Source organism: Thermobia domestica, chromosome 14 (assembly GCF_964235325.1).
Source record: "Thermobia domestica chromosome 14, izTheDome1.hap1.1, whole genome shotgun sequence".
In the NCBI taxonomy this organism is placed as follows: Eukaryota; Metazoa; Arthropoda; class Insecta; order Zygentoma; family Lepismatidae; genus Thermobia; species Thermobia domestica.
This window is the reverse complement of record NC_137467.1, coordinates 57,362,004-57,377,041: the sequence shown is the minus strand read 5'-3', so window position 1 is coordinate 57,377,041 and position 15,038 is coordinate 57,362,004. Positions and strand designations below refer to the sequence as shown.

Here is a 15,038-nt window from a genome sequence, read left to right as displayed (position 1 = left end):
CCCCTACTCCTTTATTGGAGCGATAGAAAAAAAAATCGCAAGTCTAAAGTGCTGCAGTGGCATATTCACAACTATGCACATGCAAAAAAGTACGCATGTTCTCCAGGTTGTCCACTTCTGTACTAGAACAACATGGGAAGAGGTATATTATATATATAACAGAATTTCACAGCTGTACACTGTTCTAAGTTTTCAGCTATCACAGATCACCGAACAAGCGAAAAAAGCTAAACGTAAAACTTTATTGCGTGACACCACGACTTCACTCGAGAACAGTGGTAGGCAGAGCTCGAAGACTAATGCAGAAGGATTCTAACAAGGAAAAACTAGAGCTGAAAGAAGATACTATGTAACATGTCCGCCCATACACTTACCTGTTCTCTTTCTTCTACAATAACATGTAAAATCTGGATATAAAGTCCAGTACACTAAATAAATTTGTAGATAGAAAATCTGTATTATAGAAATGAACTATTTCAGTTTAACATACCACGATTATGCCCTTTAGGCTAAGGGAGACGGATGAGTAAAACAAGTGAATGATGATGGTGGAATGAGCATGGGAGAAAACCCCACGAACACGATTTTGTGTTGTATTATAGAAAGAAAAACAAAGAAGAAGGAACTTTTAAATCCGCAGGAACAACTAGAGCCTTTATATTTCAAGTGTTCCCTTGCTGGCGCTGCTGTCGATGTGTGTTTTCCCGTATGTGCCCTGAAAGAGGAGGGACAAGTTGCTGTGGGCCAAGACCCCTCAATAGTTGTATGCGTACAGGGTTGTCACATTGAATTATTTCATGGGTTTAACTGTGCCTTGTCTTGTTAGTCATTCTAAGTAGCATACGATCTTCAGTCGCCAAGACAAAACGACTGAATGACAAATTGGCTCCTCCGTAAGAGGGCGGCGGGAGTAGGGCCGAAATATGTTTCACATATTTTCTGAGGGCACACTTGAAATAGAAAGGTTCTAGCACATTATTCGAATAGTTGTTGAAAAATATCAAAACGTACCTTTTGATGATAATCTGTTAACATTTTCTGATATTCCTTTACTTCATGCTTCTTCATTTTAAAAAGTTTTAAAAACAACAGCGATTGGCATCGTAAACTGGAAGAAAGAAAAAGAAAAGTCATTACAATTGTAGAACTTCACAATTTTGAATATCAAGTAACTACACAAATGACACATTCATGTAACTTTTAACTCAACCACGCGGACACACGACTTCTTATTTTAACTCTTAATAACTAGTACCTAATACTACGTCCATTACTTGATGTCACGCTCTACAATATATATATCCAGCACTTCCACCGTGAAACTTAAGAAATCTTCAGGAAGACTGCGAAAATTGATTCATACCTTCAATGTCGCTCAATATGAGGGATATGGAACAAACTTTTAATTAACTTCGAAGCATATGGTTTTATGTACGTTGTGATAAATGCACAAAAACTCACCAAAATTTGTTTTTCTTTGTTGTGTATAGCTAATAATGTTTGGCTTACACTATGCCTTTTTCTTCGGAGCCTTAGGCAGATGAGTGTGCAATGTTACAAAAGGTAAATACAAATAATGTTTCCTTTCCCAAACGTAACATTTATCTTCAACACTGTTATTATCATCCTTTATCAATACATTTGTTCATTGTACGTTAGATATTCTTATCTGAGTAGTCGGATCACGTACATTAATTAACTACACTTGGAAAAATTATGAGTATACATTTATTTTAAACGAAAATGACCGTTCCTTGAGATAAATATATAGAATTATTGTCTCTTAATAAAAACAATTCATATTGATATCACATTCTTTATTTAAATCAGTTTATCCGTTTTAAGCACAGTTTCCTACGGCGTATGAAAAAGATTCATGTATATATATATATTTCCTATGCGTCACCAAATTATGTAGAATGAATTATTCTTCTAGAAATTTCGAAAATATTTCGTTGATTTGATCCTAATATTGCGTTTTATACTACAGGGTAGCCCAAAAGTAGGTATACAGTGTCGTACTGATCAACTCATTGCTTTTTATATCATTTCTTATTGTTATCCATCAGGGAGACTTAGTCCCTTATTATTTGTTCTTAATGTCTTTTTACTTATATCTTAAGCTCAGAACAGCCGAAGCAAATAAACCTATAAGTTAGAAAGCTATACTTGATCAATGCAGGGGTGTATATCTACTTTTGGGGCACGAGTAAGCAGGCACCATCCAATGTCTATGTTTATATTTTGTAACATTTTAGAAGTCAAAACTTACTTTTCCAAAATGCTTCAAGAAGGCAGTAAAATGAAAATCACTGAAAGTTTATACATTTAAAACAAGTCTTTCCTGTGTACTATAAGTTTCATGGCTGATGATCTTCATCTTGGCGACAAAACTATGTAACACAAAATTATGGAGTATACCGTACTGTAAAGTAGTCCTTTGTTCGTTATCTTAAGAACTTGTTCTGTAGTAGACAATGTAAAATTTTACCAAAGCAATACGCGTATCATAGGAAGTCAAAAAGTAAAGGGACTTTTGAGAAAAAGTATATTTATTCTAATGATAGAAAAGTGAAACATACATTATTTTTCTACATAACCTCCCTGCACTTCAACGCACTTTTCCCAATGTTTCACAAGTTGTTTGATTTCGTCGGAAAAAAAGTTTTTCGGTTCAACCTATAACCAATTTTGCACCGCATTAATGACTTCTGCATCGGTTGCAAGTCTTCATCCCCTCAACGCCTCCTTCAATGGAATACGGTGAACCATGGCTCAACATGTAAGGTATTAGCGATTTCGTCCATTGTGATTCGTCTGTCTTCCATCACCATACCCTGACCGACTTTCTAATTGACCTCAGTCGTTGACATTGGATGGCCTGCCCGATCTTTCCTCGTCACATAAGTTCTTCCTTGTTTGAAACGCTCTATCCATTCATATATATATCTTGCTTAGTGATAAACAGCTGTCACCATACTGCGCTTGTATTCGACAAATAATTTCCTCCTTGGTGCAGATTAACAATGGATCTGCTATGTTTAACGGTCTACTACACTCCAACAACTAACGCAGGAATAAGAGTGGCAAGTTGCATAGAAGTGTTGCTGACGACACTAATTCAGCGCTGAATACTAGCAGTGTTACCAAACTCTACTGCGAGAAAGTGCAGAAATACCTTTACTTTTTGATTTCTCCTCGTACATTAATTTCTACTACTTATTACGATTCACTTTGTCCCTGACAAACTTGAAATTAGTATCACCATAACTTCTCGTAGTTGACTTCAGCTTAAAATGTACAGCTGCAGATACTATAATTTCGTAATTTATTTATTCAAAAGTGAACTCTATCATCACAGAGCACAACCATTACTACACAGTATATGCTTTATTTAATTTGTTAAAGTTTAGCGTCCCTTTTCAGCACCGTGGCTATATGAGACATGGAAATACAGGATCACGGAATTCGAAATGAAATTAAATTAAATTTTTGAGTTTTACGTCCCACGGTTATGCCGATTAGGCTAAAGGAGACGGTGATGATGAGAGATGAATGAAATGGTGGAATGAAGAAAGCGGGAGGAAACGGGAGAACCCCGAGAAAACCCACGCACACGGTGTTTGTCCACCACAAAGTTCACTTGGCGGGAGCAGGGTTTGAACCCGGGACCCCAAGCAATCACGGAATTCGAATCACTGTAATGTGTTCAATGTTCTCACACTGGGAACTGAACCCCAGACCATATGTATTAAAGACACGCGCGCCAGCCACCAGGAAAACGGGGAAGGCTTTATTTAGTATTGAATGAACTTTGGTGTATATATGATAACACAAAATTCCAATCCACTCCTTTCTAACACTAACATCAAGTGATACGTACTTGGTTTACACTTTTTTTTTTTTTTTTTTTGAAAAAATCACATAACTCAACATAAGTCTTATTGTAGAAGTCTGTTGATCTTCAACACATACTCCCATATGAAGCGAATTTGTGAACTGTGATTTATATTTAATTTCAAGCGAATTCAATGAGTACTTTTATTTCCCAGATGTAGTGTTTAAAATTATGGCAAGCACTATTTCGAGTAAAATTTCAACCGGTAGTTCGACTGTAACTAAATTCAAAGTTACCCTTTGTTGCATTATAAATGCATTTTTGTAATTCTACACTTCCTTACATTTATTGTTGGTCTATTATTCTATGGAGAGTGTGAATTAGGTAGTCACAAGACTGCGTAAACAGAAAAGGACATCTTACAACGCTAGCTTCAAGCGTAAAGTAGTCGTTGATTTTAAATTTTTATTTCATATAGGTAATACAGTAATTTCCTTACCAATGAACGTGCTACGTAAATAGGCTTCCTATACAAACTCTCTGTTCTGATAGTTTATGTACAAGTCTAATGTTGACTAAACTAAATAAATTTATCCTACATGAAATCCACCTTAGATTAATGGTAACATTTTTAAATTGTGATTTGAGGTTTTAAGATTTGCATAAATACGGTATTTACCAGTAAAACGAAGGGCAGTCAAAAGTTCTCGGAATTCCGGTGTAGTTCTTTATTACCACAATGTAAGTACATATTTACTTGATCGCCTTCAAAGTCGACACCTTCGGAACACACACACACCTTTGTTCCATCGTTCCTGCGACGAAAGGCCTCTTTTGGTATCTTTCGAAGTACGGCTGTCGCATTGGTTTTGTTTCCTTCTACGTTGGCGAAACGAAGAAGGCCCATTTTTAACTTTGGGAAGGGTCAAACAGCTGATGGTTCTAAGGCTATCAAACTCTGAATCAGACATTCCCCAATTTGCACATGAACTTGATATTTGCGCGTTGCTCGATCTGTGAAAATACACCAACTCATCACTACATATTCCTCAGTTTCGCTAAACTATTCGTACACTCCTGTTAAAGAAGTTTTCACGCTTGTTAAATTTAGAATTAGGCAACCTAGGACTGTATTGCATAAGATTCATTGTGATTGTATCATAAATGCCAGAACTACAACATTCCGGGAACTTTCTAACTGACCCTCGTATGTTTCATTATATTCGTGTTCACTTAAATTTACACACACACACACATGAAGACTTTAAAAGACTGACGAAACCTGGAATTAACTCACCTCAATACTGCAAGCTTATTATCTATACTGCCTTGCTGAGAATTATTCTGTTGGTTACGAAACTTCGATGAAATGTATCTGTAAGAACAGGTAAAGAGCAACATTCAATACGTTAGTTCACTAAATTTTCATGTAAGACTATTCAATAAAATTTCGAATAAGAAAAATAAATGCGCATTTACTAGACAAACGATCGGATATTATAAACCTTTATTAAAGCAGTTAAAAAAGACTGCTTTGCCGATTATGGGTATCACGAGTCAGAAACAAACGCGCTTTTAAGTTCAATGTTTGAGATTAATATTTGCAAAGAGTTATTTTATCTTAATATATTTTTGCTTTTCTGATACTTGTATATCGATGTCTTGCATATACTTTAAAGTAGATCAACCTTAATAATTAATAACTGGTAATTATAGGGTGTCTTCCATTGAATTATGGAATAAATGTTTAAACTTCACCTGTTACGTTCGTCCTTTTGTGTATACGCGCTAGCTTTCAATGTATGTGTGTCTGCGACATTCCACATCGCGTTTACTGGAAGCGAGTGTGTAGATCTAGATACTTTCGGACAGTTAATTAGCTCATCACGCTTACTTATATTCCAATAATTTTTATTTGTTTTGTACCTTCTTCTCGATCCACGCCCATTTTTCTTCTCTTTATATGCTCCTGAAGAAGCCGGCTCCATTTCGGCTTTGGTCACTTCATCCAAGTCTCTGTAACGTTATCAAAATTGTTTTTACGTTACATAAAACCCCGCATACAAGGTGTAAGAATCAGGCATTATGATAATATGGTGAGTGGAGTTAGTCTTCTAATGACGGACATAAAATTTGAGTAATTTTGTTAAATTTTATTTATTAGAAGTTAGGGCTTAATTAAATTCTTAGTATTATATATAAAAAGTCGTATTATTATAATTATGGAAAACTTTAAGATAATCGTTGTGTATCATTTTAAATTTTAATATTCATGTACCACTCTATCACACTTTTATTGTATCCCTTACTCAAGAACTAATATTCCAATCATCATACTGGTTAATATAAAAATACGGGAACAAACCTCGCGAGATAACTCTATGCTACACCAATGCGTTACAATTTTGGAATAACGAAAAAACCTGGTCGCTGGACTCGCGGAAGACTCTAATTTAAAACTCTCACTTATCAGACGAATGCTTTGCCGACTGTGCTACCATCGAACAACAAATTTTCGTGATTCCGATTTTTCATTCCTCATGCTGCAAGTAACCAGCCATGTAATGACAATCTACTGTAATGGATATTTTGACTGAGAATGCTTCAATGTTAGTCAAGCGATCAAGGCTTTTCTGTTATTCCAAAATTTACCTTCATGCTGGAAAAAAAATATTCTTTGTAAAAACTGCTTAGTTTAGGAGTTGCAAGTATGGAAGGGATTTAATATATAGTTTAGGAGCTACAGGTATAGAAGGGATTGAATCTATGCTATAGGACGTTGGTGCTCTCCCCTCGGACAACCTCGTAAGTGAGAGAGCGAGTGGCTGTTTTGGGCAGTGGACTGGGTGGCGCAGTGGTTAACGCATCGGCACGGCATGCCAGAGTTCCGGGTTCGAGTTTCGGTCCAGTTAGTCCCTTTTCACTCTTTGTATGTTATAGAATTCACATCTATAGGGGCCGCGGTGGCTCAGTGGTAGAGCGTTCACCTCTGGTGCTTGGAGTCCCGGGTTCGATCCCAGCCCCCGCCAAGTGAACTTTGTGGTGGACAAACACCGTGTGCGTGGGTTTTCTCGGGGTTCTCCCGTTTCCTCCCACTTTCTTCATTCCACCATTTTATTCATTTCTCATAATCACCGTCTCCTTTAGCCTAACCGGCATAACCGTGGGACGTAAAACTCAAAGATTTCATTTCATTTTTTTCAGAATTCACATCTACAGAAGGTATGGTGTGTTACAAAATCGGTTGTTTCTTAATATCTATATGCTCTATAATAGTTTGAAAATCAGCCTCTAGTTTTATATAATTTTAACCAGCCTCATGGGTTTATGGAGTATATAGGAAACACACACAAACATTAGAATTGCTAATACTATTCAGAGGAATGAAAAGGTTTATAAAAGCTTATCTTAGATAGAATTGCTTATGCTTATTTATTTAAAAAATAAAATCCTTTATTGACCTGAGGGGTATATTCCTCTTAGGTAACCATTGAAATGATAAACTAACGATGACGAGTTTTGGAATCTACATGTCAAATTTACCTCATCTAACTCAAAAAACTGTTCAACTTGCCTTAGAATTCTTATGGACCAGAAGAGGTTAAACTAATAATGACTATATTACGTAAGTTTATCTTTTACCTTGACGAGACGTGCTTATTTGTATGAAAAATGTTACTGAAAAGTACGCGTCCTGAAAAGTCATCTGAAAAATTAGATAAAAGTCATGTTCATTAAAAAGTATTTACCGCAAAATTATCCAATTGTGAACGCTTCGACAAAACGTTACTGCCTTCCTCAATAGGTGTTTTCAGATATTTAACTTATCTGTGTGCTGAGGAAGGCAATAATAACTTTATGCCCAAATGTTCACAATTAGGTAATTTTGGGTAAGTATTTTTTAATGAATACTGAATATGTATCCTATAAAATCAAATATCTTAGAGAATACCATATTAGCTCTTTTGAAAATATTCGACGAGAACACAGGAGTTTTAGTTAACAAAAATTTTATGTAAGAGAAAATTATATCCAACTTCGTCTCATGATTAACAAGTTATTGACAAAATACAATGTGCATCAATTCAGTAGCTTAGCCACTAGTGTGTATGTGTGTATAGTAAAGAATATTTAGATAAACTGGATAATTATTTTATTTCTACATTACCCCCAAGCGTGCCGAAGTCAAGAAAGTGTGGAGCACTTGCCTCTCCATATACACATTCCTTAGGCCTTCATGGTTTGTCCCGAAAGGGGAGTGTCCTTTACTGCACTTTAAACTTCAGGAAAGAGTCAAACGTTAAATTCGATTGGCAATACACGAAATAATTTGACATGGGAACTACTAAAATGATTGATAAACACGTATTCAGCTTGTAGATCTTCCCAGGGTGTGTGTGTAACATATCAGGACGCTGGTGTGTTTACTCTGTTTTATTTATTTATTTTCGTTTTGATGTGATTTGTGCAAATACAGCATTTATAAGCATATCACATTCTACAGATACCGGGTAAACCCGATACCTATCGCAGTATTTTGAACATCAAGAAGTGACGTTTAGTAAATAAGGAACAATTTTGATCAAGTCACCTTCAAAAACTTACACGAGATAGCCAACTATCTGCTTTCGAAATATTGCGTGAAACTTGACCTCTTACTTATAAAGGTTTTTTTTTTTTTTTTTCTGTGAAGTCGTATCAGTTCGATTTTCCTGTACGATATTTATATTGTCTTTATGAATTAGAGTGTCTAGGATTATCTGAAACTTAATTTGCATTTATTGTATTTATATATGGCCAGCAAAGTGAGAAATTGAGTTTTGGTTTAAATTATCTTAGAGTAGGGAAAAAGAGAAAATCTTTAGATCATCCTTCTATAGGCTAAAGGAGACGAGACATTACATATACAAGGAATGATAACGGAAAAATTGGAAGAATGGAAGTGGGAAGACGCTGAGAAACCCTAAAACTAAGACTGTTCACCACAAACTTATATGGACTGAAATCGACTCAGGGATACTACTTATCAGAGATATGCACTCCACCAATATGTTCTTCACGGAAACACTGATTCAAAACTTTTGGGCTTCTACAGGAAGCTATTATAACCTTTCAACATGTCCGTACATTAACTTTTTATTCCTCAAAAACAGTTTAACGAAGTTCAAACAAAACTGGTATGATGATTAATTAATGATCTATTTACGTGAGACTTGGTGAAGGCCAAAACCCGGAGGCGACAAATCTTATGAAAATAATGCTCTGATTAATAAATGGTACGTCAGAAGGGACGACTGGGAACGCCGAAAATATTGGGTCAAATACTTTATGTAACAATGTTCGAACGAAACTTCTTACAAAAAAAAGCATTGACCAGACTCAGTATATAACGACTGTTTTATTTTAGCTAATCTTCCCCAGTAGCATAGGGAGGAAGGGAGGATGTGTGCTCTCTTAAGTTCCGGCACTTACTATGGAATTTCAGTTGGGTGTTGGGTACCTGTGCCATTATTGTTCTTGGTTCATTTACCTATTCGAGACAGATATGGCATATAGACAAAGCCGATAGTTTTGTTGAGGAAGATGTAGTATATAAACATATGCACGGAAAGGACGGATGTTGTTTATAAGCCTGATTTGTGCTTAATTTGTCAAATAAGTTATTCTATGTATTGCAATATAATAAAAATTCAGTTTTCTTCTGGAGATTATTTAAAAAAAAAGCCGTCCTCAGTGCATAATATGAATTTTAGTGACAATGAAAAATAAAAATTTAGCAAGTGACACGGACAATTATATATATATATATATAAAAGAAGTTAAATTTGTAGTCTTACGAAAAGGTTTGGAAATAATAGATATTTATTAATTATTAGTCGTTGTTAGTTTATACACGGTGGCTAAAAGCCATCTTCCACTGAATATTGCTGAGTTGATTGATTCTGAGTTTAAATTCAAAGCATATTACAATCTCACTCGTCACCGCGTCTTTTAAAAAACTGGTCTAAGTTTCTGTCGCAACAGTTCTTTCTCCTAACTACATTTTTTTTTTTTTTTTTTACATTAGTCAAACTCTATCCGTTAAATCCGACGTCCATTAAATCGGGGATTTACTGTATTACAAATATTAACACAAGAGAAACGCAGGTGTATGTTACAGTATTCGTATTTATGATGATTCAGAAGGAAGTACCCAAGGTACGTGCAAACCTACTAAATATGTGAACTACAAACGCCATTTCTTTTTTAACTTGTTAAAACTACTCCCGCCCACAGTCTGAGAGAAGCTGCTTTCTTCCTTACAACTGATGTTGTGAAAGTTAACATAATCATACTAGCTGAGTTTCTAGAGTCTGAATATCCACGAATGACGAAATTTTAAAACAAAAACCTCCGTCAACGGCTTATTTATTTAAGTAAACACACTGATTTTAATCACATCTCATAGCTTTAATTATGTAATGAAAAAAAAAAAATTATATATATTCATTAGTACCACAATTTAACTAAGAAAACGGCTAAGAAAGTGAGGGTTTCCATTGAAAATTTCCGCATTAATTATTTATTTCCGAATTATTTTTAAGTAAATTTATCAGTTATATTCATCCAATAGTTTAGTTCCTTCAGAAGTTCACTTAGTTGGTCACATGTTAGTTATACAGAGAAAAATATTTTGAAGTAAAATTCTTTATATAAAAAAATTATCATCATTAATAAAAATAATAATAATACGACCAATTTTGAAATATAAATAATTTACGTTATAAATTTTTAATGCAACAAGTCAATCAAGTTTGTCTTACTGATCTTTCACAATACGCATAATGATTGTTCTCTAAGTTACAGTAATTTGAAGTTGTTGTTCCCAAAAGTAACAGGAAAATGGTAGAGTGGCACTATTTTAGGAATCCTCTATCTGTTGTATCTTTAAAATCCTCTATCCATTTAAAACAAAGCTAAAAATTTCATTTAGCTTTATTTTTATTGATTGAAAAACCTAGAGATTCAAATCTGAAACTTCTCGGTAACTCCTGATGTGTTTAATACTCCTGACCAATTTGAGAACACCGAGTAGGTAATGAAACGAAGAACGAAAATGAGTATTTATATATCTGATTGAAACTTAACGTATCTTTTTCAGCAACGAGCATTGGTGACTTGTACGAGAAGTCACATGGGTAAAAATTAAGCTTTCATAGCTTCACACTAAGAGAAGAAAAAGTTACCCAATTTCGAGGTTCTTGTATAAAAGGAATTACGACATTAGGTAGCTTGTAGCGATGAAAGTTTCTTATCGAGAAGAAAACTTCCTAATTTCATAGTTCTTGTATACAGAATTGTAAGTTTTTTCCCCGTAGCTAGTAGCGATAAAATTTTATTTTTTACCGAGGAGAAAACAGCTATTTTGTAGATCTTGTATACAAGAATTACGACATTACGTAAGTTTTCTTCCCATAGCCCAGCGTTTCCCAACCTTTTTCAACTTGCGGCACACTTCAGGGTAACTTTTCTTGTGGCACACATATTTATTATTATTATTATTATTAGAAAATATAAAATAGTGTAGTATTTTTTTCTGATTACTGACATCCTTCTCATAGAGAAGAAAGCTCGATCACTGGTTTATCCCCGTGGTAAATCATTATGCTTATTTTTCAATTTAATTTAAAAATAGGTAACATTTGCAATCAGATATAGGGCTCAAGTTGTTAAAAAATATACTTTCTTTTTCGAAAACTGTATCCAACCTTTCATTAAGAAGGACGCTCACTAAATAACGAATGAACAAACAAATCTTTTTTACTTTTAAAACACAAATGTAGGTAATTCGTATGCATGTTTACTTTGCCGGAAGGATTGAATAATATTTTAAAATTTCAAGTTACGAAATAGTCCGCAACAATAAAGAAGCAATAATGGTCATAACAATGATAACAAATTTCTTTTTTTCAAAATTAGAAATGTACAGAAAAATGTTCTACAGAAAAGTAACACAGTATGAAACTTTAAATTTTAGATTCATAGTAGTAATGTGAAATACAAATATACCTTTTTCTCTATGTCTTGCAATTTGATTGCTATAGAATTAATAATTTTGTTTCGATTTCCTCGCGGCACACTGGTTGGGAAACGCTGCCATAGCCTATAGCGACAAAAGTTTAATTCTTACCGAGAAGAAAACTTACGAATTTCATAGTTCTTGTATACAGAATTAAGACATTAGGTAAGTTTTTTTTCCCGTAACTTGTAGCGATACTTTTATTTTTTTTTTTACCGAGAAGAAAAGTTACCTAATTTCGTAGTTCTACGAAATTACGATATTAGATTTCTTCCCATAGCTTGTAGCGATAAAAATTTAATTTTCACCGATATGAATTCCCTCACGAACCGCCACTGGTACTGAGACTACATGAAACGATACCTACAGTTCAAAGCGTCGGCTAGATGGCATTCAGTTAACAATGGAAAGAGAAAAACTGAAGTTTTTAACCTACTCTTAATATTTAATATACTTTCTGAAATATCTCTCTTGAATTGCGGAAAAACAAGCAGTACTATCATAAAAAAAAAAAAAAAAAGATAAATAGTTAAGCTATACATATTTTTAATGATTCTTCTTCTACTAAGCTTCTCCTACTGACAACTAAACAGTCAGAATCATTAGAATTAAAAGGATACTACAACCCTTCCACTTGTATTACCCTTGGTGACTCTTTCAGTTACTAAAGAATGTAAATAAGAAATTTCATTATTGCAACAACAACAACAACAACAAAAAAAAAAAAAAGTAATACATTTCTTACTCGAATGTATTTTTCGTCAATTTGCTAACATAAAACAACTGTGATTTTTCATGTATATTTATTTATTTGATGTTAGTAGATTATGCATTATGGTTCTTGAGTATACTGTAATTTCCTTGCTTCACAGCGTTTAATATGCAGCTGATACAAAAACCTTACCTTTTTGTGATTCAGAAATATGATTTTTTTTTCTTTCTTTTCTTACTGATGATTTCTTACCGCTCAGCTTTTGAAGTTATCGGCATTACTACTACATTCTTGGACAACAAAAAAAGGGTAAATGTTTCGGATTAACAAAATGTGGTCCCTGCATTCCGTACCTAATTACGATAATTAAGCCTACATTCACGTTTTAATTCCAATTATATACATATTTCAGTGTAATCAGGATATTGTAAGTAAATGAATTTTACTTATATTGCTTGTAAGAAAGACACTACCGTTGTACTTTAATTTGTAAACTCACTGTACGAAAACTGTACAATTACTATCTGACTTATGATTCGATTTCAAAAACATTTATCGAACACCACTCATTCACTCTTCTAAAAGTTGGTTTACTCCTGCCTTTATTGGAAGAAGTATCTATCTTGTGTCTTTATTATTATCTTTTAAGTTAATTTTGCGTCGTGTCGATTACCTGCCCTATCCTTTATTATGGAATTACACACAACTGCAACTAACTTCAACTATCAATTGTCACTCTTGTTCAAAAAAGCATTGACCAAGATTGTACAGTTGCCTTTAAAAATATTCCCTTATAATATTTTTGCTCTAGTAAGTACTGGATGCAGTAACTAATAGATCTTAACATCATTTTAATTTACGCGAAGAACTGCACACAAACTACGTCATTTATCCGTAAAGTATTGGGAAAAGAAATTAATCTTTGCTACTGTACACGTGTTAAGACAAGTGAACATTTACGACAAGTGAATACTTACAAAATCTTACCACAGATTGTGGATACTTACTTTATTAAGCTAAGAGTATCCTTGTACATGGTGAAAACTGTCTTTTCAGGTACCCGTTCATGCTCCATGGCATTGCCGGTGAGAAGAAAATATAACACAGCCTCTAAATATTTCATTGCTTGAGCTGTGTGGTCAGTTTCTCGATCCGCACCATGTTTCAAGTGCTTCGCCTCAGCTAAGTATCTATTTTGATCCCTGCAATGAGCGAAAACACACAAAATTATACTCAACTTTTTAAATCGACAAATATATGGGTGAATACATTAATACAAATGAAAAGCCTTAATCGAATCCTTATCCCTGAGATAAACATGAAAACAAGCTTCTAATCTATCATTTATACATATTGGTGTTTCACAAGGATCTATTCTAGGTCTATTATTATTCCTCTTTTATGTCAATGAACTGCCAAACAATATGTAATTTAATCTTATACGCACATGATACCAAAATCATAGTTGAAGGACGCGAATTTACAGAATTGCAAAGAAATAATAATATATTCACTGAACTAGAAAACTAGTTTTCCACAATAACTTAAGTGCTGTACATCAAGAAAAAATAATGCATATATTTCCATGCACGTAATAAGAAATTTTAAACTGCCCTAATTTTATCATAAGTAACAATAAACAAAGTGCGTGAAAAATATTTACTTTCTTGCTTTTCACATAGATGATAAATTAAATTGGAAAATACACATTACTAAACTGTACACTACACTTTCTTCAGTTATTTTCATAGTGAATGCCCTGTCACCTGTATTGAGTAACGACATTCTAATTTCTTTGTATTTTGCAAATTTTTATCTGATGTTAAATATGGTATTTTCTGAGCCTCATTCAGTGAAACATTAAACGTGGTGCCACAATAACAGAAAAGGAGAGAAATTTCCGCTTATTCTGGGCTAATTATTATTATTATTATTATTATTATTATTATTAATAATAATAATAATAATAAAAATAAAAAATCGACCAGTGAATACGTCCAGTTACAGAATTAAATAATTCGTAATGTTTTGCAATTTCGTTACAAGGCTTTCTAACAGTGTCTTGAACTTTGCCTTTTTAAATTTAGATTACAACATTTGAAGTGTATTAAAAACTAAGACTCGGGATTCATATTCCTATGCTGGCACCATTTTACATGTGTAATTAAATATATCTCTATTAGTGAACACGAAAATGTATTTCTTATTGATCATGTAAGTGCATTTTTTGAACCATATTTAATTAGCTTTAGGTCGTATTTAAACCTGAAGTGATATAAAATCATGTTCTTGGCCATATTTTAAGCGTGTTTCACTTATTACTCAGAAATATATTTGCTAATATGACACTTCCTTCCTTAAAAATAACTGGCCTTGTGTAACGGGATCATCAGAAATCATCAACCACTTTAAAAATTAAAAAAAGACAA

At 33.8% G+C, this 15,038-nt stretch overlaps 1 protein-coding gene across 7 annotated transcripts in view; it reads right to left on the bottom strand.

The window, feature by feature from the left end:
* The window catches only part of lilli (AF4/FMR2 family member lilliputian), a 561,135-nt gene that overhangs the window by 12,161 nt on the left and 533,936 nt on the right, over positions 1-15,038 (bottom strand). For 6 of the 7 annotated variants that reach the window (XM_081737944.1, XM_081737943.1, XM_081737942.1 and 3 more), the window contains 4 exons: positions 13,617-13,811; positions 5,765-5,854; positions 5,136-5,213; positions 1,012-1,108 (listed from right to left, as the gene is read on the bottom strand). In XM_081737944.1, coding sequence (XP_081594070.1) covers positions 1,012-1,108; positions 5,136-5,213; positions 5,765-5,854; positions 13,617-13,811 — 460 coding nt within the window. The remainder of the gene's footprint in view (positions 1-1,011; positions 1,109-5,135; positions 5,214-5,764; positions 5,855-13,616; positions 13,812-15,038) is intronic. The other variant, XM_081737947.1, reaches the window with a different exon arrangement.